Source organism: Dysidea avara, chromosome 11, assembly GCF_963678975.1.
Source record: "Dysidea avara chromosome 11, odDysAvar1.4, whole genome shotgun sequence".
Taxonomy (NCBI): Eukaryota; Metazoa; Porifera; class Demospongiae; order Dictyoceratida; family Dysideidae; genus Dysidea; species Dysidea avara.
Genome location: NC_089282.1, coordinates 2,589,883 through 2,614,201, shown reverse-complemented (window position 1 = coordinate 2,614,201; position 24,319 = coordinate 2,589,883). Strand labels below are relative to the sequence as shown.

The window sequence follows — 24,319 nt, the reverse complement described above, 5'->3', positions numbered from 1 at the left end:
TCTTATACATGTGGCTCTTCATTACAGGATATGGAACTTCCAGAGCCCTTTTCAGAAGTATATGTGCACAATATCAATTGCTATGACCCTATTGAGAAGCTGTACTATTCAGCAGGCTATACTCCAATATGTATTTACTGTGCTGAAGAAGTTGAAGTTGATGTGGACTCAGCGTTTTACCCTCAATGTGCACACTGCCAAAAACCTAAAATAAAAAAATAGATCATACTGCTTTTGTAATAGTGTATTATACAATTTTTCTTTATGTGTCAGCTACTGTATGAAGTTTTTATGTGACTTACAAATAATGAGATAACCCGCCCGCCCGCCCGCATCTGTTATTCTATGAGAAGCTGATGAGAAACAAGTTATCTCATTGCAGTGGCCTTAGCCTTAGGTGCACAATTTCATTGGGAAGCAAGTATATATGGGAAACTAGCCGCGCTACACAACCAATGACTAATTTTGTCACCAGCTGTGCGTTGTAATAGAATAGCGTGTGTTGTATTAGAGTTACTTCATCACACCTCTGACTAAACGAACGGTCTCGATGACTGTTTCGGAAAACCGGTCCTAGTCAATTCATGCACTACCCATATTAACAATAATATAGTTTATCACACAGGCACACACACACACAACCATGAACACACTTCCCACAAGGGGAGTCATAACAATCTAATTATGGAGAAACATTTTCTTCTGACAACTGCAGTTGCTATCCAAGTCTTTACTGAATATCTTAAGTCCATCTCCATTAAGTACACACCACAGAATCAATCAAGATGATGACTTAACGTTACATCCTTTCCTTGCTGACACTTCTCCATGTATACTTGCTGACACAAACACAATCCTATACAGCATTAAAAGTGATACACAATTATCCACTAAATACAATAATGAGTTGATTAATAAATACAGAAGAACACAACACGTACTTTGTATGGTATTAGTAGTGTACTACATCAGCATATAGCGTAAGGGACCGTATGGAAGTCATGCACCACAATAAGTCATGTGGTTCTCACTTGTATGTGATACGGGCCTTCAAATTACGTATATTTACAGATGGTGCCTAGTGTCCTCAGGTCCTGTTTGATGGGGTAAAACATGTGATATCATGGCACTGTATAGTTTGGTTTCTTTTTGGCTTGTTGCTGTCAATTTTTGAAAACCGTTGCACAAGGCCAGTTACGAGTGGCAATGTAAAAAGTGTGGACTTACAGTCCCTTACACTACTACATACTCAAACATAGTTGAAAATTAACCAGCCAAACTAACAACTAACTATTTACTGTACAACCAATGGAGCTAAAGCCTTTACCACCCAGACTGGGTCAGTACTACTTTACTTTAATTTCTCTTGGTGCACAGCTTTATTTACCCAGGCTTTCGAAGGCTGGAACCCTTTTCACAGCTCAAGTTGCTTTTGTGCAGTACAACTATACAACAAAAATATAAAACCAGTGATCAGCTTAGGCCATGACAAATTAATCTTATGTTTCAGGGAGGCGGATGCGGTGGGTCACTGTTTTGGCAAACTCAAAAATAAAATATTGTGCAAGCAGTAACAGGTGTAGTACCCAAGGGGAAGGAAATGGAGCTCCGCACTTTATTATGGAAGGACTTCAGCTTTTACACCAGTCAAGATCAAGATACTCTAATAGAGCAGTCATATAACTATCAAAACCTGCTGGCTCACTACTAGAGGGCAAACAATCCATGAAACACATGATTAATTTGGTATGGTCTTAGTATAGTAAATTACTTAGTATAGTAAATTACTGTGGACGGCCTTCGTTAAAACCCGGAACGGACCGGACCGGGCCAATTTTTTTTTTGGGCCCACTTCTGGCTTAGAAAATTTTTCTCGTTTAGTGAACTTACCGTTTTTGTTTGTTTTACGTAAAGTCACATTACTCAGGGGGTTGGTGAATCTCGGGGACAAAACCCTCGAATCAACCCAGCTGGGTCCCTCGGGGTTCTTCTTCTCAAGTGATGTAGCGAAGTCAAGGAGCGAATTATACAGGCAGCTAGTCTTACTACAGTAGGTGAAGATTTCCTTTGCCAACTCACAACACTGACACGAGATGACTGAAACAGATTCGCCATGGGCTGAACTTGCTGGGAGTGGAGGAAATGAAGGCTATAAGAACATGAAATAGTGAACACTGAATATATCTATATTGTATGATAGTGTAAACTGCAATTGTTGGTTAGTTGGATTTCCTGAGACTACATGGGTAGCTATCTTCATTTGATATGCCAGTATGTCAGTCATTCAGTGTCCAGTTCAGGTGACCCCACCAAAAGCACAGCTAAGTTTGCATCATTTACTCAGGTGAATTGGCAGGGAAGCACTCATTTTGTTTTGTGGGTCCACTTCTGAGTTAGAAAATTTTAACATTTTGTGAATTTACCGTTTTTGTTTGTTTTACGGAAGTCACATTGTTCAGGCATATATTATATATTCCCCACCTAGGGAATATATAATCTATGGTTTGCCATTTTCTAATCCTTTTAGTGTGCACATGCAGTACTAGTTTCAGTAGTAGGTGTTCTAGAAGCAGTTCCGTTGGGAGCTATAACATATACCATTATTCAATACTATAGTGCTGCTGTGGTGAAGCTTTGTTTACTAAAGGAGATTGGTCATGCATCATAGCCCCGGGCATGTCTATGCTTGTATTACTGTATGTTAGAAGTGGTGCTGCTAATCACGTATTTGAATAATTGTTATGTGGTTGGCATATTTGATGACACAATGTGTGTTAATATTGCTCATTGTTTCAAATTGTCACAGGGATGCACTGATATAGAGCAGATGACTCAGGAGACACTGGAGCTGAAGGCAAAGACCTGCTTCAAGGCAGGCATCTGATGACACAGCTGAAAGACGAGCTAAGGAACGAGACGGGTATCACCAAATAGCCGAGCTTAACCTTGCAGTGTAAGGGGGTGGGGTTAGACTGATGATAGTCATGTGAGATAGAGATAGTGTTTAGTGGTTTTCTACAATGTTGCAAGACAACGTGATAATCTCAAAAACACTGTTGCTCCCAGAGCATCCTGCTACCTGTATCCCTAATGTGCAAATAGTCATTAGGGGGAGAGTAATAAAGCTGTTACTAGTTGGTGAGACTTATAGTGGTGTGAAGTTGTCTTTGTTGTTGTACAGGGCAATGTGTCACTGAAGGAACAACTAGAAAGTTAGTGAGTGAAGAAGCCAGTGAGTATATTCTGTTAGCTTGGCTGGCCTCACTACGGTGTAGTGTATGGCAAACGGACATTGAGTTTGGGTCAAAATTTGTGGACTTTTTAAGTGGGTGCTTACGTTATGCAAGTCACACTTTGTTTACCACAAGGCCACACTGTACGTGAGGAGGGAGAGGTGCACAAACAACGTACAGCAGTAAAAGTGGTCATCACACAAGGGGACACAGTTAAGACATGGATGTTATATCATTGAGTAGTTAGGTCCCAAACATAGCTAAGGTATACTCGACAAGCTCATTAATAAGATTATCTCATTTAAAGTGACCAACTCAAGTAGGTCCCAAACATAGCTCATGTGTATTTTAAGACCTTGTTGAAAGATCACCTCATGATATAACATCCATGTTAATTATGTCCCAAGCCTTAAGTATAATTATATACTTCATGAATAATACAAATGCCATTTTTATGTAGCTAAACACCACCACACCTTTAACAATGGCTGAATTTGAGCAGTGTCATAATATTAAAAAACATTGTTTTATACTGAGTAGTGGTCAAGTTTGAATAGCTGTTGCTTCAATTTTGTGAACAAGTATAATAAATGTCAACACAAGTACAGTGAAACCTCTATAACCTGATGCTCAAAAGATTGTATATTTTATTAAAGCTAAATCTGAACTAAAATTATAATCAAGGTTGCTTGACTATCAAGGTAAAGTGTTAAATGATTCGGGGATGTTCCCACAGTGGTCGGGACCAGCTGCCACTGAATTACCACAATATTGCCACCACTACTCACCATAATAATATACCAACTGCTACATATTCACCACTAACTTATGCAAGTATATAGCTAAGGCCACTCTAAATAAATTCTCTGTTTCCCATCCTGGACTCAAGCATATTTCCATGTGAGCGGTTGGCAGCTTTTCAAGCCATTGTTTGCCTAGTACAACCATAAAAGCATGCATAAGCTTGTTTCTTCCTTTTTAAGTTGCAAAAATAGCACAGACGTGAAATTTGTGCTGATTTGATAGCGCTGCTTACACTGTTTCAAAATGGCTTTTACTGTGCCTGTCAGTATGCAAGAATAACGGGAAAATAATGGAAGAATATGGAACAGTTAGAGCTAACAGTAACTAGATACAGGACACAGAATTTATTTGGAGTGGCCTAAGGCCCCACACTAAATCTTCTGGGCCTAACCTTGTTTCTTGTATTCTAAACCTGGGTATAGGGGGGTTCAAAGGGTTCCATGGAACTCTCTTACTCGAGATACTCTAATAGAGCAGTCAAGACCGAGATACTCTAATAAAGCAGTCAAGATCGAGATACTCTAATAGAGCAGTCACAGTATTCTTAAGGGGAGCAGTGTAGCAGGCTACATGTGGAGTTATAAATAAGGAAATATAGTTGGTGAGAATATCTATGGTGAGGGGTAGCTATTGTCAGCAGGTAATGACCTTCTTTTCAGTTTTGGTCTTTGACTTACAGCTACGCTGAAGTTGCAATTCCAGAGTGGAACCCCCCATTTATAAAGTCTGGATCCGCCCCTGGTACATCCTTGATGATTGATGGAACAGGCAGTACAGTTTTAGACTACTGGATAACAGATGTGTCCAATAATAAAAGGTTTCACTGTAGTGGAGCTCCACAGTTGTTATAGCAAAACTGAAAACAAGTAACAATATTTTCAAATCCACTGAGTAGCTACATATTGTAAAATTAGTGACATGCATGCAGACCTTCAGTTCTGGTCGCTGTAAAGATAACATAAACATTTAGATACCCAGAGTCTACCATTACAGCTCTCAATAGTCACATACTACACATTCAGTTCTCAAGTGTTGTTATTACTTGTGACACCTTCTTACAAGTGTCCTTCTATCCTTTCATGCCTTCACCTTGACCTTCACTTGAAGTTGTTGTTATTATCTACTTTACCAGTTAGGCACTGGAGGGTGTACATAGAAGGCAGAGCTGTTCGAAGTGTCTACCCATAGCCTAGAAGTTCTCAGCGAGTCACGCCAGTGTTGTAAGATGACAGGTGGGCGGCAGGGAAGAAATGTCCATCTTGTCCGTTGTTCACAACATCTTTGAATACGACCAACACACTTAATACAGAAGGGCGAATAGTTTCAGTGTGACCCTTTCCTTCTCCGCAAACAAATGTTGCTTTCCGTAAAACAAAGAAAAACGGTAAGTTCACAAAACATGAAAAATTTTCTAAGTCAGAAGTGCGTCCGGTCCGGTACGGGTTTTAACGAAGACCTACTGTGGACATGATAGTGCCACAAAATTTCAGAACAATGGCCAGACAAATGTACCAAATGATCAGTACTTCAACATTCGCAACAGTTTCACTATTCCTTACCCTTCTTATTTGTGCATTTTTACAGCAGTAACGATGGTACACTAACCAAATAATCATTGTCACCTTCAAATTTACACCAGGTTGGTTACAATGAAATTTTGAACTAACACACTTAGCACGATTAAAACTCTTTACCTCACATCCTTACATATTGTGGCACCATTAAAACTGAACTTGTATCTAGAAGAATGACTCACATTTAGGGTCCATACACAAGGAAGCAAAGATTGTTGGCATGAAACCAATGGATGGTCTGTTGTTCTTAATCTACTACAGATACCAACTCAAAATATAGCCTAAGTGATGTATTTTATCCCAGACAATCACCTCGGCGACTCAAAACGATCAAAAGATGCTTGTCTGGATAGTTTCACGCCCATTTGTGAAACAGGCAAAAAGATACCACTGGCTAAAATTTGGCACAAGTCGCGAATTTGTTACAATAACACCTCTAAACTCACAGTACAGTATCACTATTGAATAGCGCATCAATACAGCATACATTCGTGACATAAAACACTTTTAGAATTTTTGCTTGCTCCAGTGAAAGAGAGAGGAAGCAAAAATGGCGCATTTTTTCAAAACGTGAATATGCACTTTTTCCGTACAAAAACTGGACTAGCGTGTACAACATGTTATAATATGACTAACCACGTCGATAACTCATCAGTTTTCAGATTCTCGAGTGACTTTTCAGCGTCCAAAGGTAATTATTTTTCCCTAGCGCGGATAACAGGGATTGTTTCAAGAGTGCCTACGTCATAACTACAAGGTATATTGGGTCCGCGAAAACCGTTTCCAATCCAGGTGTTATATTATAAATATCTATGATGAGACTAATATTCTTGAGGGCACACTCACCTGACATCAATGAAGCGGGCTCGCAATGAAGTATACTTCACTTTGGGTTGTGATTACTCATATACAATTCCGTGGACACCAATAACTGGTAGTCTGGTACATCCCGTACAAAGTCTCCAGTCTGCGTCCCTGTACTCTGTACTCCTGTGCATCCGGAACAAATAGTTGTTAGTGACGTCATTCAACAAGCAACTTATTTTCACGTGGTCCACTTATCGAAACGTGTTACTTGATAGTAGTTATTAGAAGGATTCCTACCATGGTCTTCAGCCACGCCTCTACTGTTTTATTGCTTTGTTTACTCGCATCAACAACAGCAGTGACGTCTGGGAAACCAGGGGACGATACTCGCGAGGATACTCGTGTGCGAAGTGAGTTTCCGTTTGTACGTCGCCTCCTCGGTTCAACTTGCCTCGGTTACTAGTAAAGTGTATGTTGCCTCATAGATCATCTATGGTTTCCTACATACCGCATAGCCACAGCTCAATATGTACAATAAACGTTTAATATAATTGAAGGGGTCAAATGGCACTTGTCCCCTTTTGCCGCTGACTCCTTCAATTATGACATTGTAGTTAATGTTTGTCCGTATTGGTTTTTACTAGACTACTTCAGCCATATCGTCACAGTTATTTTTGCAGTTTCAGTCACTTTCCTTATTTGTGTATTGCTATTTTAGGATCACAAGAAGATATTTGCATAAGCAGGATATTGAGCAATTCCGTGGTTTCTGCTATTCAGTTGACTGTTGGTGTTTGCTATAACATGTCCTTTTCTGAATTATGCAACCATGATGAAACTGATGCCATTATCAGCAACCAATGGATGGTCTCAATACAGTCTGACTGCACAATTGCTTACACTACTATCAACAACTCCAGCAATCAACAACATCAACAGATCAGGAACTGTGATATCATCTACCGATGTTGGATTGTACATAATAACAAGTCAGTATGTTTGTACTTTGACAGCAATGTGGATGCAGCAGACCACAATAGACTAACTCTAGCTTCGATGAAAGTTGTTGAAGGTGGAAATTGGACCTTTATAGATGATGACATTAATGTTTTCACTTTGTTTTCACGAGTTTATGGACAGCTGCCATTCTTCACAGGGTTGTACCAAGCTATAGACAACGATGAGGAAACAGCGACATTTGTAATTGGAAATAATGCAAGACTATCCAAAGTGATAGTACGCTTTGATGGCAACCGTCCTAGCTACAGACAACCTCGAGTGTGTGCAAGGAAAATCACTGATATAACTGTAACTGACCACCTAATTGTTACTTGTGACGATCAGACAACTCGTGTAGAGCTACTGGAGTCTTGGCATGATTTTAACATTTCTTATACTAGATTACTCAGGGTTCTTAGGTCTGGATTAAGTAAATCTTATATCTCAGACAGTGGTGAAGTTGGGATGATAGTTGTAACCAATAAAACTTCAAATAGCACTCACGTCAGCTACTGGCTTGCATATCGAGAACATCCAGACCTTGAAAAGTGTGTAGACATTTCTGCTACCTTCACTGATGGCCTGTTGGTTGAAGATGATAATTCTAGTGTACTATTTTTTGCTATACTTAATGGAAACTTGACTGTAGTTAATGAATCATGTAATGGCCTGCACACAATAGCTACTAACGTCTGTCACTCAGGTGATTGCTACTTGTATCATACCAAGCATTTGCTATATATTAGTGATCATCAGAACAGGACCATCGTCATCAATCCTAGAACCTATGAAATTATTACATATAAACATGATGATATCCGTAATGTGCTACCAGTAACAGAAAGGGCCCAACAGCAATGCGAAGATGAGTTACGAGTACCAAGTACAATTGTCTCACCCATTATCACAATGACTACCACACCACCAGCTACTACTATTAACAACAACACTACTTCTAATACTGACACTGTTACAGTTTTCATTGCTCCTACTAGTAACACCTTTCTTTCTCCTACAAGTACATTTCAAACTGCTAGCTCTAACCCTGTGCCAACACAAAGTACTAATAATAGTATGACCACCAAAGCAGAAATGTACAAACCCTACATTATAGCTGGTGTTGTAGTTACTGTAGGAATGGTTTTGACTATAGTGTTAGCAGGATGTTGTCTGAAGAGAAGATGTTTACAAACACAGCACAAGAAACTGCAAATTAACAGTCAATTAGAAAAGAAAGCTGAGCCTCCTTTACCTGTTTTTAACTTAACTAGTTCTCCTAAGCAAGTTTTGCGTCACCTCTCACTGCATGACACAGTGCAGGATTGCTCAGAACAGAGTCAAAGACAGCCATTAAGCTCACATGCATGAACACCAGCAATTTATATAATTGTAATTGATAAACATTTGTAATGAATTAATAAACAATATCAGTGTTGGTTGTAAAAACAAGATGCTTGTGCTATAATGGTACAGAGTATAGAGTTGATATGTGATTTGAGGGCTAAGTATAGTACTCGCATTTCTATTATCAAAACCGAACATTAAAGATATTGAATAAACCCAGAGGAGACTCACATGAGTTAATAGGAATTGTATAAAGTAACTTTAGGAGGGTACTATAGTGCCTAATCAAAAGCTTTGCTTGTGTGTAATCTAATGGTGCACTGAACCCCAGTAAGCACATGTGGTGAATGGAGATGTTTAGTTATCACGTGATGAAGGGCTTACCGCATGCAACAGATGGCAAATGTAGAGAATAGCAATGGAAATTGCATTCAAGCCAGGTGCTTGATGTGTGTTGTCTGGAATGAAGGCAATGAAGAGGTGAGAAAGCTAAACACCCAAAACAAGTTTAAGGGTATATGAGGCCTTTACAATGTAAGACCGGCTGCAATATTTGTGAGTGAAATCATCACTCTTGTCCAATTCCGATGTAAAGTCTCCACTGACAAACATAGTGGCACTCAAGACATCTGTATGACACATCTACAGTCAGTGCATGTAAAATTCTGTAAATGTTTAAGGCTGGAGTGGAGGGCCCACTGCACAAATCTGACAATCCAATAAACCATTTCTTGGCACTCTACAGTGCACAAGGTAGCTACTGTATGAGTAGTGTGGCAATCATGAAGACTGACCTGCACATGTTTAGTATTTTGTTATTCAGACAAATAATGATATAATAGGGAAATACGTGGGTGCTGATGAAAACAGAGCCAGGTCGACTGCCCAATTTTTGATGTTGGTTCTGCATTCACCCTTTAGTGCTCAACTGGTAAAGTAGATATAATGACATACTATTAACATAACACCAAGCTCAGCTGATACACCATAGATAATATACGTAATAGGATTGGCAACGCGCCTATTAAACCTGTAGTGACGTCACGTACAATCCTCGTTACGGTTCGTCATCCAGTTAACGCGCCCTCTCACCCGTTGCTAAACGCACTAGCTATAGGCTGCTTCATTCCTTGTACCGTAGCAGGGTACTACTGAGTAAAGACGTAAAGCTTAGTTCAAACGAACGTACAACTACTAAGGTGAGTATCTGATGTAATAAAATAGTGGAACACACTGTCAGTTTTAACCCAGCGCAAGATAAGGCCCACTGCTTCATGGCTTTTCACAGTTTTGGAGTTTTAACAAGGACACTGAAGTGCTTTTTTCCGAACAATATATAAATAACTAATCGTAACCATTAGTAGAGTGTCATGCTTTGTTTTGTGTAGGCGTACCACTTACCCAAACTATGGTTTGAAGCTGTTTCATTGTGCTGGGTTTTGGAGTTTTGTCGTGGTACCATGAGGAGAAGCATCAAGTTACTATTCAGCACAAGAGAGCTTAATGTTATGGTGGTGTTATGCAAATATGCATGAGCTCAAATTCAGATGTGGCATTAACCATCAAAGTATGTGAAAATGGGATATAAAAAGTGTAGTGGAACAGAGCATGTTATCAACATGAAGGAGCTGTTGGTGGTAAAGAGTAGTGTATCGTGACTTCAAGCTTAGACAGGGAATGATGAGCTTATCTATAAATGTAGCAGCTCACAGCAAATACCATCCACTGGATATCAAGTGACGTCCTTGTGTTTTGCCACAAAAATAGACATTCCCTTCAAGTGCTGGAAACTAATGTGGACTAAGTCTAGCTAGTTCACTTTGTTATAATAACTGATATAAACAATGGACACATATTATACTAGTTATCTGAACTCCTAGGCACCACCTGCAGCTCAGATACCTGATAACTGAAGTTTGTACAAAATCTCTTTACACAATGTTAGTCAATTGCAAAGTATGAAAAATAACTTCTCTAATAGAACACTCGCTACTCTAATAGAGTATTCAATTTTGACATACAGGTTTGGATAACTGAGATTCCACTGTACACCTGTAGAGCATTTGCCAGTAGGTCCCACATCCCAGTGTATAGCAGTCAAGGTAATCATGACTGTGTTACATTCAATGAACTCAAGCACTAGTAGTAGTATTCATATCAGATAAAACAGCAGCAACATCACAACCATCAGAGTCACAAATGACATGGGACTCTCACACACAATCTCATAAAGAAATCTTAAATTCTGAACTCTGGAATCACACAAAATCAGTGAGGCTTCCAGGTCCAGGATGGCTTGGAGTTAGCTAGATAAATGACTGATGGATGTTCCATTGATTGATCAATGCAAAGCATACCTGCATCTCCATTGAGGCTGTCGGCTACTCCATTTTGTGCTATAATAGAAGTGTGAAATCCAAGTAAAACCTAGATAAAGATTTATATTATTGAAATTCTAACAAACACTAGAAATCCCTAAACATAACACAATTTAGAGATGTTGGTTGAGAGGTCTGTCACTCAGTGAAATTTTGTTGATCAAAGTTCAGAAATTTGTCAAACGATTACTTTTTTCAGATACTTTCACATACCTAAAACAACAGCCATTGCGAGATCTTTCATGTAAATATGGCCCCTTGGTATGGTTTCCTACAAACAATTAGCCCCAGACGGTGTTGGGAAAGTTACTTTGAAAAGGTAACTAGTTACATATTACTTACAACTGAACTATTTAGTTACAGTTACATATTACCCATAAAATAAAAACTATAATAATATTACATATTATATTACTTTGTGTCCACAGCTTTAAGTTGTCACGTGTGAAACTACCACTTTATCACATGACATGATTGCGTTGTTGGACAATGTGCAGATCTTGGTTATAAGTAAGAAGCTGGTGAATAAGCTTCATTCAGTAGGCTTCGTTACTTCGTTGTGGCTAGGCGTTACTCAGAGGATAACTAACGAGATTAGCAATTTTGTTACTTGTAGTAATAATATTACATAATATTAGACTCGTTACAGTAACTATATTACTTAGGTAACACGTTACATTTGTAAGTAAAGTAATTTGAGTTATATTACCCGTTTTTATAGCGTATTTCGTTATTACTTAGTTACCACAAAAGTAATAATATTACGTAACGCGTTACTCCCAACACTGGCCCCAGATATAAAAGGAAATCTCATCATTGAAATTTGCTTACTGCACTATTTAGTTGTTCACTTTACATGGTCATAGCACACAGTAACAGTTGTCAACAGCACATGCACTATAAAGATAGCTGAATTTCGAGGATTTTCTGAGTGACTGACCCCTGGCATTGGTGACCCTAGTCACCCACGCAATACGACACACATGTGAACAACACAACAAAAACAGAATGGAGTGTTCAGTGAACTCTTGTCCTCCACCACACACATACACACAGCCTAAGCTGGCAGCTGTACCTATTGTCACCCAAAAAAAACCAACACTGGGATGCCTGTGCACCACTCAGGCACTATAGTCTTGTGCAGAATCCTCCTGGGACTATATAGATCTCACAGGAAGAGGTCGCAGAACCCAAAGTTCCACAACAACCACTAAGTTGAGACAAGGGCAGTGAGGCAGCATAGCCAAGTGGCTAGAGCACTAGCCTGGTAATTGAAAGGTTCCAGGTTTTTTGAAATTTAGTGTTTCCTTGAGCAAGAAACTTTGTTCACACTGCTCCAGCTGTATACAGTTGGGGACCTGGTGAGCTGTCACAGCAACATCAATGGGTACCTGGCGTTTACTGGGGAAGCAAATTCCCAATATCCATCTCGAGCTCTCCATTAAAAAAACATTGCCACTGGATATATAAGGTATTTGCTGCTGAAGCCCTAAACGAGCATACAATCCACATAAATCCTGGTTTACATAGTCCATCCTTATTATGACCTACTGTAGCTGGCTACCAGGAGCGCATCGAATCCTTGATAGAATTCGATGCTCATGTGAAACGGTAAGACTCCACGACTCACCAAGTTGCTGCCGCGCCCAAAATCCGCTGGTTGATAGCTCGCTACGATCGATACTGGTTACATGAGTAGTTCCTCTCTGTTACTGGATAGCGAAATAACAGCACTGGGAACGATAAAGCGGAGCATTCATGTCGGGTAGCCGTATCTATGACAATAGACGCGCATAAGTTACATAATAAGTCACGCGACCGTAACGAGGATTGTCTAATAGTTGCTATGCGCGTTGCCAATCCTTTATTACGTATATTATCTATGGATACACATAGCTACACCCATATACTAGATAGATACGTACTGACCACTCAGTTAAGACATACATCACAATAGCGTAGCTCAGTAGCTAAAAATCTTGCACAATTGTCCAGTGCTGTGCAGTAAACTGTGACACATTTTTGGCTTAGCTAGACCATAGCTAGACTGCTCTGCGAGCTAAGCTACTCTGCCATGTCTGCCGAGTCCAGGGCTTGCTGTTCCATTGACAGTGACGAGCAAATATAGCAGCAGGATATGCATCATTCCTCCCTTCGTCAACTTTTGCGGGACTCTTTGTGTTGTTATAACAAAAACCGACCGCTGGTGGTTTAGAATAAGTTCGCGAATGAAAAAATTAGAATACGATATCGTCAAAATATGGAAACAAATGAAGAGAGATCAATATTTGTCACCGTCGGGACTACACGATTTGACGAGTTAGTCAAGGCGGTGGCTTCTGAACAGTTCATAAAGGTACACATGATAGCAGGTCGTATTAATTAATACGGCCTTTGTATAGCTGGCCATATCTAAAGGCTACAACAAAATGGTGGTACAGGCTGGCAAGAGCACCTTCATTCCTGAAGTTGTCAACAACACACAGTTCCACACTGAAGTGTACCAGTACAAGGATACGTTGAAACATGACATGCAAGAAGCATCCCTAATTATCAGTCATGGAGGTACAGTATCACAGTAAATTGTGCAAGTTCACACTTTGTTGCTGTCTGTTAAAGTGAAGATCATAGAGTTCTGTTCGTTCCCACCAACTATTTCCATTTTGATCTCTTAAGAAACTCTCACACAATGAATGGAGAAAGACTTGGTCCCACTCCACTTATATTTTACCTCTTTCAAAACCCAGAGATGTTCCATTGCATTTTAACGCGATCTTTTTTTCTCTCACTACCTGATTGAGACACACACAAACACATTGTCAGAGATGCCAACCTCTCAACAATTTTAGGAGTGAGACCTCAAACACTATCAGCAATGTGGACCAGACTCAAGTGCAGCTCCAGGATTTTCGGTAGTGAAGACAAAAAAAAAAGGTCACTGCATGCTCTAAGTACATAAATAAGCACAGGGCCGTCCGATTTTAACCACAGGGCTAATTATGAAGTAGATCAGACGTGAGAACTAAGCTGAAAGAGTGAGAAACAGAAGGTTAGGCGTGATAGCGTGAGATTACTAGCCAAGAGTGAGACTCACGCCTAATGCGTGAGAGTTGGCATGTCTGGCATTGTGTGTTGTGCAGCCAAGAAAGCCAATACATCGAACTGTATAAAACACAATTTTCACACATGCATAGCTTCATGCCCAGTTTTAATTTTTTTTTGTCTGAGGGACCAAGATTTTTACACACTTTGCTTGTTACATAACTTGATTACCTTGAAATTGGTGCAGTACAAAGCAAAAGTGTAACATCGCAAGATATTCTAATAGAACAGTCATTGCAGTGTCAATAAAGTTGGATCCATACCTAACCCAATCCCACACTGCTATCACAGGATGAATGATGATGCATGACCAACCTCCTCTGCAAGAGCCTTATAAAGTTCAAAAAAGAAGCGAAATCTGTGTAAATACAGCCAGGCTATGGTAGCCTTCAAAACACCTTTTTCACAGCTTTGCCCCTTCTTTGCAGGTGCTGGTACCACTTTGGAGGCACTCACCCTGGACAAGCCCCTCATTGTAGTAATTAATGATCAACTAGCTGGCAATCATCAAACTGAACTGGCTTACCAACTACAACAGGATCAACACCTCATTGCTACCCATTTTGGGTAAGTGTGTGTGTGCAAACTTAGTGGTTAGGCCATACCTATTTGAAAAGTTGTTGCTGGGACCCGACTGACCCAATTTTGCAGATTTTAATTAAGAAAAGAAAAATTAGATCACATATCACCTTAAAAAATTGCTGCCAAAGATCAAGGTACTCTAATAGAAGTCAGTTGGTCACAAATTTTGAGCTCAAATATAGTGCTAGCTATCTGTACGTAAAGATAGCATCAGTGCACATTGAACTCTAGCTATGTTCATCTGTGATAGGTCTGCATACAGCTTTAATGTGACTTACTGATCTATTACATGGCTTGTACCGACTGACCCATTTTGTTGTAATAAATCTGAGGAACAACTTTTCAAATAGGTATGGCCTTATACATAGAAAAATGATTGTGTTCCTGGTAGACAGGTCTGTGTAGTCTTAGATTGCATTACCCCAATAGCTTATAATTATATATTTATTATACAAACTTGCTTTTAGGTAATCACAAAAAATTTGAAGTATTATCAAGAGTCAGTATATATATAATAACTTTTGGTATTATTGTTAGTTGTATATTCCAGTGATCTATTAGAGACTGTCAGAAGACTTGACCCATCAAATTTAAAGAGCTACCAGCCAGGAAATCCTAAACTGTTTGGAGAATTTCTGGACAGAATGATGGGATTTGACAATGTATAATATATAAAAATGCTAATTTTCAATATCAACAATGCATTAACATATAACAAGCATCTAAAATTCCATTAGTTCTATATATCAACACTAAAAGTCATGTATTAGTATCTTCTAGGATAGTTGCCTTGATAGGGGGCAGGTGCACTACTGACACGTCTACCACCGCGATCATCATGCATACGAGGTTGACTAGGGGGATACCCTCCCATCTGTCCACCTCTTGGGTTACCTTGGAAACTACCAGGACGAGGTGGGTAAGGGTCCGGACGACTTGTGGGTGGTGGTCCTCCTCCATAGGGTCTTCCACTGTTTGATGGCATCGGTCTACCTTGTCTGTGTTGGTCAGGAATGGAACCAGTTGCTGCTCTTTGAATGGTCTGCAAAGCCTTGTTGGCTGCGTTGATCAATTCTGGTGGTAGATTGGGGGTAACTGGTAAGCCAGTGGCACGGCTTGTAGGGGGACGGTCTCCATAACTAGGTGCACCACGGCCTGATGGAGCTGGGTATCCTACTGGTTCTTGTGGTCGGCCTCTGTCATAGCCACGTAGAGGTGGTGACTCACGACGGATGCTACGACTTTCTTGCTGCATGCTGCCTTGGTGTTGGTGGAAACCAGTCAGAGTTTCTCTGATGTCATGTCGGATTGGACGCTTGATATCTTCATACATTGCTTCATCATTGAATGGTCGTTTAGTGGCACGGTCACTGGGCTGCTTGGATGACTTGTGGTCATGCTTATCTCGGTCCCTGCTACTCTCACCACCTATAGAAGACATGTCTTTCTTAGACGATTCTTGCCTCTCTCGATCTTGTCTCTCTCTGTCTTGCCTCTCACGCTCCCACTCACGTTTCTCAGCTTCTAGACGTTCCATCTCCCTGCGCTTGAATTCCTGCTGCTGTAGACGAACCCTCTCTTCCATTTCTTTTTGTTTCTCTAAGAACATTCTCTCTTGGTCAGCCTTCTCCTTCATTAACCTCTTCTCCAGCAAATCTCTCTCCCTTCGTTCACGCTGTTGAATATCAAGGAGTTGGCGTTCTCTTTCTAACTTCTCTTGTTCAGCTTTGGCAGCCCTAGCTGCCAGTATCTCTTTCTCCTTGTTCAACTATAAAACAAACAATCCAAAATACCATTTGTTTATGATATGATTCTAACCTTGAAGTACTGCTGCTTTGTCTCCTGTAACTTTCTTTCTTGGTCACGAAATTGCTCTTCCTTCTGAGCTTGTACTAACAGGTCACGTTCCCTCATCTGTCGCTCATGCTTAGCCTTCATTTCCTGATCACGTAGTTGTCGTTGGAATTCTTCCTTCATGCGTCGCTCTCGTTCACGGAAGTCTCTCTCCCTGGCATCTCCTTGTCTTAGTATCCTCTCCAATTCTTCTCTCCTACGGCGTTCCCTTAGCTCACGTTCTTTCAGCTCTCTTTCTTTCTGACGAAACAATCTCTCTTGTTCTGCAAGTGCTTGTTGTCTGACTTCCCTCTCTCGTATTTCTCGTTCCTTGATAGCTTGAATACGCTCCATCAAGTCCTTCTCTTGCTGTTCCAGAGTCAGCTGGCGTCGTAAGTATACCTCCCTTTCTGGAAGACGAGGCTCAAGACGCATCTCAAGATTACGCTGGAGTTCTCCCCTTGCTGCTGGTCGATCAGTTTTAGAGTTAGGTGATCTGGACCTAGATCTAGACCTACACACACACACACACACATATATAAATCACATAACACTGACGTATGCACACACACTATAATAACAAACATACCTTCTCCTCCTATCTCTTGATCCATGGGATGGACTACTACGACGTCCTCTTGATGAACTACGATGACGATGAGATGATGAAGACTCTTTTCGTGAGGATGACTTGTCAGAAGATGTTCCCTTTGAAGACTTCGATGAACTACCTATAAATATTATCAAGAGTTCATAATACATCTACCGAGGAGAGTGTCCTACTCTCGTATACCCCTGTAGAAGGGTGTATCGTGAAGTTATGACATAACTACAAGGTGTTGCGGTTTGACATACAGGCAGCCTTAAAAGTGCAAGAATCGTTAGCACCATTTCACACTCACGACACTCAGGATAGCCGTATTTGCAAATGGCCTAGCAAGAAATGTCTACGAAGCGGTCTTAATCCATGAAGAAACAATTGTAGTTTGGTGAGAAACACTTAGAGCTGGAGTTAATTTGGTTGCTAGCAATGTTGTTAGGCATGCGTTCAATCGATACCATGTTCACTAACGACATCATTAATTATACAAAGAATAATGGGCGAACTCAGAAGTGTTACGTCATAACTTCATGATACGCCCTTCTACAGGAGTACATGAGAGGACACTCTCCTCAGTATATATATATATATATATATTATGAAGTCTTGATATTACACGGAACACAAATCACACATACGGGAGGATAGCAGGCAAGTTACCTTTGGTATCACTAGACCGTGATTTGGAGTCACTTCTGCTGCTGCTCTTTTCAGCAGCAGGCTTGGACTCTCCTTCAGCGTCCTTAGAAGATGGCTTCTTGCCCACAAGAGCACTGCTCTTGGCCTACATCATGAATACAGCTAATATACCAGCAATGGGTGGATATGATGTTACCATTTCAACTGTGACTTTAGCTCCCTTGAGTTCCTTGCCATTTAACTCCTTGATACAGTTGGCAGCTTCTTTCTCGTCCTTCATAGTAACATGTCCAAACCTGCTCTGTGAGCCCTGTTTAGCAACCACCTTAGCTGATGACACCTACAATGGTACACAGTAACAAATATGCTGTAATACGCATAACACAGATGTCAACAGAATTAAAAAAAACAAAACCCCAAGCCCTTCTGGAGGTACAGAAAACTATACCCTACAAACAGCTGCACTACACAACTTTTTTCACTCACATTTCCAAATGGAGAGAACATGGTCTTCAGATCAGAAGCACTGACAGAAGAACTTAGTCCACTCACCCACAAGGAACACTGTGTACTACAAACACAACACCATCATGAGCTCTATACACACATTACTACATGACACAACACACTAATATGCAATGCACACAATTCTAGTAGCATATTATATAGCAGCGGAATGAGTACAAAACATAATACAAAAACAAGAAAGTCATCTGGTCCTCCTTCATTTAGCTTCAGCGATATACCATCTTACAGACACTACGGATTCCAAGTTCATCTAGAATCATCAAAAACGATAATATCTTCTTCCATACTGTTCTATACACCTAATCCTTATATACTTGATCTCAATCAATCACAAAGGATGCTCTCCCATATGAAATGAGTAAACAGCCAGTAAGGCTGATGATGGCTGAGGTTAAATAAAACTAAATTGATTAACACAGTTACCTATAAAGGAAGAGATTACATGCATAGACTATCATGTCGTACATGCAGCAGAAACCATATAAATAGCTGATTCCTTTTAGTAAACCTACGGAAATTAGCACAGCATATAGCAATAGTCCAGTGTTTTACAAAATGCAACAACAGAACAATGAATTCCTCATAGAAACCATTGCCAAAAAAGAGTATATGATCTAGATGTAGCCTGAGGTACAAATGTAATATCTTGGAAAAGCTAAATTTCAGTTGACATTCCTAAAGGAATGGCAGAGCAAACCAACATGAACAATGCAAGCTGCACAGCAGAGTCTGAAACACACAACAGAGACATGGGTATACCATTCAATGGGATCTAGATAGAATTTAGCTCTGAGAAAGTTTTAAAGACTATTTTCACTGTATTTACATAGGTACAGTAAACTATGTAGCTACTATAAAGTTTTAAGGGCTCAGAAAGTGACTGTTCCATCAGGAAGTTGACTGCTCTATTAGAACATTTCAAGCATATACTATAGAGCTGGGGGCATGAGCCTACGTGGTCAAGTGTTACATTCAGTATGCAACAGTTGAGTTTAGCTGACTAGAATCTTCATCCTACTATCAAGTGCTACTGCACTCGATCATCAGTAGGATTACACTGCAGCAGAGGGTCAGAAAGGACAGAAAATTAGTTAATGAGATTCAGAAATCACTTCTCTACAATGTCCGATCATCATAGCAGGCAACCGTCTCTTTTCAAACCAGTACCATTGATGTATTCCCAATTTAAAGTGTTTAGGTGTTTTCTAAAATCTGTTGTCTTCTTCAGTGTGTTCCTGTGACCTGTTTTCTGTATGAGCTGCAAAAATTACAACTTAGAGAGACAAAAACTACAAAAAGAAGGTTACAAAAAGCATTGTCCCTAAAGGAGAGAACTCACAGCAAACAACAGGATCATGTGATCCAGATATAAAACTTCCTGTGATGATATAGTTCCACCAGACAGCCATTGGCCTGTGGATAGTTTAATGACATCCTGTCTTCCTGGTTATCATCACACACACCCTACATGCTGCTTCATGCAAAGCCAACCACAAAAATACTATCGGCATTACTGCTGAGACCAGGGCCATGACTGAACCACAAATGACTCTGATGGTTTTACCACCATTGTTTCACATCATCCTAAAGGATCAAACAAATGGACAAGAATAGATCACAAACCTTTTATCACCCTGACTGGCTCCTTCACCAGACTTGCTTGACTTATCTTCATCCTTGCTCTGTATTTGTAGATCCTCGCTGACATGGATGTCGAGAACCAACGAGAGGTCTTGCTCACGATTCTCCTTGCTAGTCGATTCATCCATTACCGGGGTACCTTCCTTTTCATCTGTGTGATCGTGTTCCACGTCACCTTCATATAACAATTCTTCTGTTTCAGGAGCAAAAGATATGTCAATTGTGGCACTTTCAGGTGGCGGATCATCTGCCTTAGTATCCTTGTCTTTTTTGGGTGGCTCAGTGGTGCCACCCTCGTCCATGGCATCATCTTTAGCACCCTCTGGTAGGACAAAGTCATCACCAGCCTGATCTTGGTTTCGTTGATCAAAATCTGGCAAATCATCAATGCCATGTTCTGGTACAACATTGTCATCATCATCAACTTTGATCTCTTCTTGTGATGACTCCATTTGACTAGAATAATCCATAGCTCCTTCATCAAGATGCAGTGGGAGGCCCATATCTTTCTCATCATCCTCCTCTTTCCATTCTTCTTCTGGCTTGTCGTCCTCAACTACTATAGGTTTATTGTCTTCTTCATCCTTTGCATCGCTGTCGGCTGTGAATAAGTCAGATGGGACTGACTCCGTGATTGGTTCGAGTGGTTCTGTTTTTGTTTCTAGTTTTGTCTCTAACTTAATAGTATCGGATTCTTCCAATGACAATCCTAAACATGTTTGGTGTGCGCGGTACAAATGACAAAGAACACATAATATCAGCTTCACAATATAACTTACACTACTGTATGTACAATCACCTGGTCATGCACTAATTATTGTCTCATGTAATTAGCTTTTGGATTGGAGCCTGCCAAGTTGTTAATACTTTCCAAGCCAAGCCATGGCATGTCTTACCTGCCATTCCCAAACTACATAAGAGACGTCATTTAAGACAAATCAAACCAATACTCATTTGTTTCAAAGCTTGATAATTTCAACTGTCATGCAGAAACCTCCTATTTAATGCCCACCAGATAAAACCATGCACTTGCAATAATATAGAACATAAACAGTTGTTCGATCAACTGTTAAGTCGTTATGTGCTAGCAGTATCACACTGGATAACACCAGTGTTGCTTGACCAATGAGTTTATATGCTACGTTCTCTGTTGTGGATATCAATTGTATAGCTGTGTATCCAAAGTGTATCCAATTTGAGATGCAGTTATCATTCAATTGGGACCAGTCATATGGGGTAGTGTAAGGATGTGAGCTACAATAGTATAGGTGTAATTTACATAAACTACAATGGAACATGCAGGCATGCCAGTTCCCAAACAAACTTGCTGACACTAATCTGTTCAAGTAGCAATTATGCAAATGTGTGCAATATGTTGGCAAAGGTGCACTGGTCGCTGTTCTGTGCTTTGAGTGACCAGAAAAAAATGGGAACACTACTTTTAAGGAGGTCATATTATGACCAAGTATGTTGATGTGCTGCCTTCATATATAGCCTTGTCATTTTTGAATCCCATGGATGCGCTTGGAGTGGTATGCCACAGTGGAACCTGCTAATCAGGACACTTTATAATGGTCCCAAAGTATCCCTTAGCATGTAAACTTACCTGGAAAATCAGGACACCTTGATAATCAGGAAACTTTTGTCAGTCCCAAGGTGTCCTTAATACACAGGTTTCACTGTAGTGCTGACATGGAATCAATTATTTGATATTTGACTGCAACTAACCTTGCAACTCTGCACAAACTAAAATGTTACCAAGAAGCACCATCAGTCATTCCCGTGTAGTCTGATTGCACCAGACTGTATGATAGCAGAATTACAAAAAGAACTACTGGTCATGAGAAAATGGTGCTAATCTAGCAACCATACGTTTGTAATAACAAAACATATTTAGGCAAAAGTTTTGCAGCTTGTACATGTAGTAGAAGGTTACAGTCTTTGTTCAGGAAAATGCCACATGCACGACCAAATACTTTCAAAATATACGTCAATATTTGTATGCATAAATGAGACACATGCATATCATGTAAGCAAAGCATGGACTTTAATTTGTAAATAGGGTATATATGGAAAACAGATGTACAAAGCGAGAAGTGTATGCAAAGGTGTAGCAGAAATTGCTATAAAAATTGCAAATGTCAATCATGTACCACATGAACAGATGACGCAATGTTGAGCTATGCAAACATGAGATCATCCACATAGAATGCAACTGGAAAAAATCATGCAGAATCCTGTATTGTAGCTCTCTAGTACCTATTGCAGGCATATTCAATGCCTACTTATTAGGTGCTCAATGACCACACCATGGATTAAGACACGGCATACATAGGTTGATGCAGTCAGATCTGGAAATTACATTTTGCTGTTGCACAAAGCTACCCAGAAATTGAAGGATACATGGGCTATGAACACCTAATGCACCAGTACTAATCACATTTAATATGGTGCTCAGATGAATAACAACATCAACTACAACATTTTAGTGCAACAATTCATCGATTTTGTCAGTCATGAAGTGCTTGCCACATACCAAAACAAGCAAATCAAGGGAATTCAGAACATCAAATACACCATGCTTTGAGCAAAACAATGCACAACCAACAGCACTGCAGATATTTCCAATGGATATAATTCAGACCAGCCAATTTTCAAGGGGGGGGGGGGGGGGGGTACTGACCCTCAGTGGTGTAGCCAGTTGTGTTATGCAACCATGATAATGACACGGTTCAACTAGTACCATTCATCTAGCATGCTAACAACACCTGGTAATCATATACACAACACACACAATTCCCTACATAAAAGTTCAACAAATTGTATGATAGATACGAAATCAAATGTAACTCACCAGAATCATCTTCAAACTTTGATGGGGTCTAAAGGATTTTAAATAATTTCAATTACAATTCATTATCATCTTACATCAGATGGAGTGGTAGACTTATCCCTAGGGCTTGTTATTCTCCCTCCTCTTCCACGCTTCTTGTATCCAAGCTTCCTGCCTGGAGTAGGCTTCTTGGGCACCACAACCTCTTGCTGTAGTTCACTTCCTGAAGTGACACTCTCTTCTGCTGGTTCACCAGTTGAAGGGGCAGTCTCCTAATTGATAACAACCCATATGAATATTGAAAAGGGGGACGTGAACTGTACTCATGTGAAAAATGAAGGGCAACCTCAAGGCTTTCCCTAAACAATCCGCATGATAAACACACTACAAAAGAGTTGAGAAGATACTTTTGTGCATAATTTGCAGTGTAAAGTAGTTTGTTCTATTTACACTTCCTTATAGCAATGCAAAATAATTAATGACTAAATTGCAGAATTTATAATCTAACCATTAATAGCATGAATATAAGCTAAATTATATACAAGGCATGTTTAGTCAGTACTAACTGCATGGCTCCTGGCTTTTAAAAGTAGTATAACATCAACTCGTTACTATTCATGTTCATTAAAAATAGTGCACATTAATTAGAAACACACTGCAATTGCACATTACGTGGGTTGCACACAAGTTGTTTTGCACACAGCTTCGCTTCACGCACACAACAAAAGAACCAAACACAGCCACTGCGTTTGCAAAAGACAAGGTAAAGTTTGCCAAAATGGCGGTTACGCGGGACAAAAACACACCTCCATTTCAGAAGCATCAAGTTCTACCGACTCATCGTTAGAAACAGAAGAGGCAGCAGCCGAGCTTGCCATTTCTTGCAGCACAGCCTGCAAAAATGAGAGTGTGCACACGAAATGCGAAATGTTTGTACCTTCCGAAGTCGCTCAAGTAGCGCAGACTTGTTTCCTTTCTTGGACAGGTCCCGTTTGTCCAGCTCATCTTTCAACTCGCTTACTTTCAGGTCGTCCAACTTTTTCCCGTTCAGCAGCAACTCCGCCATCTTGTAGCGTATGAACACGTGTTCTCCTACCGCATTAGTGTCAATTTCAGTAGGAAATTTATTAACAAGTTGCACGTGATATAGCATAGTGAGCATTATGAATTAACAGCATATAGAGGGCGCTACGCCCTCTATAATCTATGTTAACATTAGCTAGCTAGTATGGGCCTGTGGGGTGACCATCCTATGGATGGACATAGGCACTTTTTAAGTTGATACAAACAAAACGTGTATGATTTGATGTTTCTAATTGTTTGATTGCAGTCTGCCAGAATTCAAGTGAAGAGTTCACACTTCAGGCTAAAGTGACTCAGTGCCATTGGTATACTTATGGCTGGTTCACTGGGCCATTGAA

The 24,319-nt window shown here is 40.1% G+C and overlaps 3 protein-coding genes and 3 long non-coding RNA genes across 11 annotated transcripts; 3 read left to right on the top strand and 3 right to left on the bottom strand.

Moving 5' to 3' along the window:
* Nucleotides 1-598: 598 nt before the first annotated feature.
* Nucleotides 599-6,440, bottom strand: LOC136238388 (uncharacterized). Its single transcript, XR_010692953.1, has 2 exons — nt 6,248-6,440; nt 599-856 (listed from the first exon to the last, which is right to left on the bottom strand). It is a non-coding gene; the product is annotated as an uncharacterized lncRNA (long non-coding RNA).
* Nucleotides 1,812-3,446, top strand: LOC136238389 (uncharacterized). Of its 2 annotated transcripts, none has more exons than XR_010692955.1 (3): nt 1,812-2,167; nt 2,807-2,953; nt 3,182-3,446. It is a non-coding gene; the product is annotated as an uncharacterized lncRNA (long non-coding RNA). The 2 variants fall into 2 exon arrangements; XR_010692954.1 differs by having other exon boundaries at nt 1,812-2,191.
* On the top strand, nt 6,415-8,866 carry LOC136238386 (uncharacterized). Its single transcript, XM_066028836.1, has 2 exons — nt 6,415-6,828; nt 7,137-8,866. Exons 1-2 carry the CDS (start codon nt 6,717-6,719, stop codon nt 8,783-8,785), a joined length of 1,761 nt encoding a protein of 586 aa, XP_065884908.1. The 5' UTR covers nt 6,415-6,716; the 3' UTR covers nt 8,786-8,866.
* Nucleotides 8,867-10,566: 1,700 nt separating this feature from the next.
* LOC136238390 (uncharacterized) lies at nt 10,567-13,424 on the bottom strand. 4 transcript variants are annotated; one of them, XR_010692959.1, is made up of 4 exons: nt 12,770-13,390; nt 12,215-12,628; nt 11,119-11,188; nt 10,567-11,067 (listed from the first exon to the last, which is right to left on the bottom strand). It is a non-coding gene; the product is annotated as an uncharacterized lncRNA (long non-coding RNA). The 4 variants fall into 4 exon arrangements; XR_010692958.1 differs by having other exon boundaries at nt 10,567-11,188; XR_010692957.1 differs by lacking the exon at nt 12,215-12,628 and having other exon boundaries at nt 12,770-13,388.
* Nucleotides 13,361-17,143, top strand: LOC136238387 (UDP-N-acetylglucosamine transferase subunit ALG13-like). The gene is made up of 4 exons (XM_066028837.1): nt 13,361-13,495; nt 13,542-13,704; nt 14,670-14,808; nt 15,374-17,143. Exons 1-4 carry the CDS (start codon nt 13,400-13,402, stop codon nt 15,489-15,491), a joined length of 516 nt encoding a protein of 171 aa, XP_065884909.1. The 5' UTR covers nt 13,361-13,399; the 3' UTR covers nt 15,492-17,143.
* On the bottom strand, nt 15,487-23,990 carry LOC136238385 (SAFB-like transcription modulator). 2 transcript variants are annotated; one of them, XM_066028835.1, is made up of 12 exons: nt 23,836-23,990; nt 23,705-23,791; nt 22,994-23,170; nt 22,920-22,947; nt 20,048-20,774; nt 18,383-18,467; nt 18,093-18,236; nt 17,918-18,041; nt 17,246-17,387; nt 16,642-17,170; nt 16,336-16,591; nt 15,487-16,251 (listed from the first exon to the last, which is right to left on the bottom strand). In XM_066028835.1, exons 1-12 carry the CDS (start codon nt 23,962-23,964, stop codon nt 15,590-15,592), a joined length of 3,090 nt encoding a protein of 1,029 aa, XP_065884907.1. In that variant the 5' UTR covers nt 23,965-23,990; the 3' UTR covers nt 15,487-15,589. The 2 variants fall into 2 exon arrangements, with proteins under 2 accessions (XP_065884907.1, XP_065884906.1); XM_066028834.1 differs by having other exon boundaries at nt 15,487-16,591.
* Nucleotides 23,991-24,319: the final 329 nt, after the last annotated feature.

Bases quoted from the DNA above. Each gene is read 5' to 3' on its own strand.
- LOC136238386 (XM_066028836.1), top strand. From the start codon at position 6,717: ATGGTCTTCAGCCACGCCTCTACTGTTTTATTGCTTTGTTTACTCGCA. The intron at 6,829-7,136 runs GTGAGTTTCCGT...TTGCTATTTTAG, and splicing joins CGAGGATACTCGTGTGCGAA to GATCACAAGAAGATATTTGC.
- LOC136238387 (XM_066028837.1), top strand. From the start codon at position 13,400: ATGGAAACAAATGAAGAGAGATCAATATTTGTCACCGTCGGGACTACA. The intron at 13,496-13,541 runs GTACACATGATA...GCCTTTGTATAG, and splicing joins CTTCTGAACAGTTCATAAAG to CTGGCCATATCTAAAGGCTA. The intron at 13,705-14,669 runs GTACAGTATCAC...CCTTCTTTGCAG, and splicing joins CCTAATTATCAGTCATGGAG to GTGCTGGTACCACTTTGGAG.
- LOC136238385 (XM_066028834.1), bottom strand. From the start codon at position 23,964: ATGGCGGAGTTGCTGCTGAACGGGAAAAAGTTGGACGACCTGAAAGTA. The intron at 22,948-22,993 runs GTAAGATGATAA...AAAATCCTTTAG, and splicing joins AGTCTACCACTCCATCTGAT to ACCCCATCAAAGTTTGAAGA. The intron at 16,592-16,641 runs GTTAGAATCATA...TTTGTTTTATAG, and splicing joins CAAAGCAGCAGTACTTCAAG to TTGAACAAGGAGAAAGAGAT.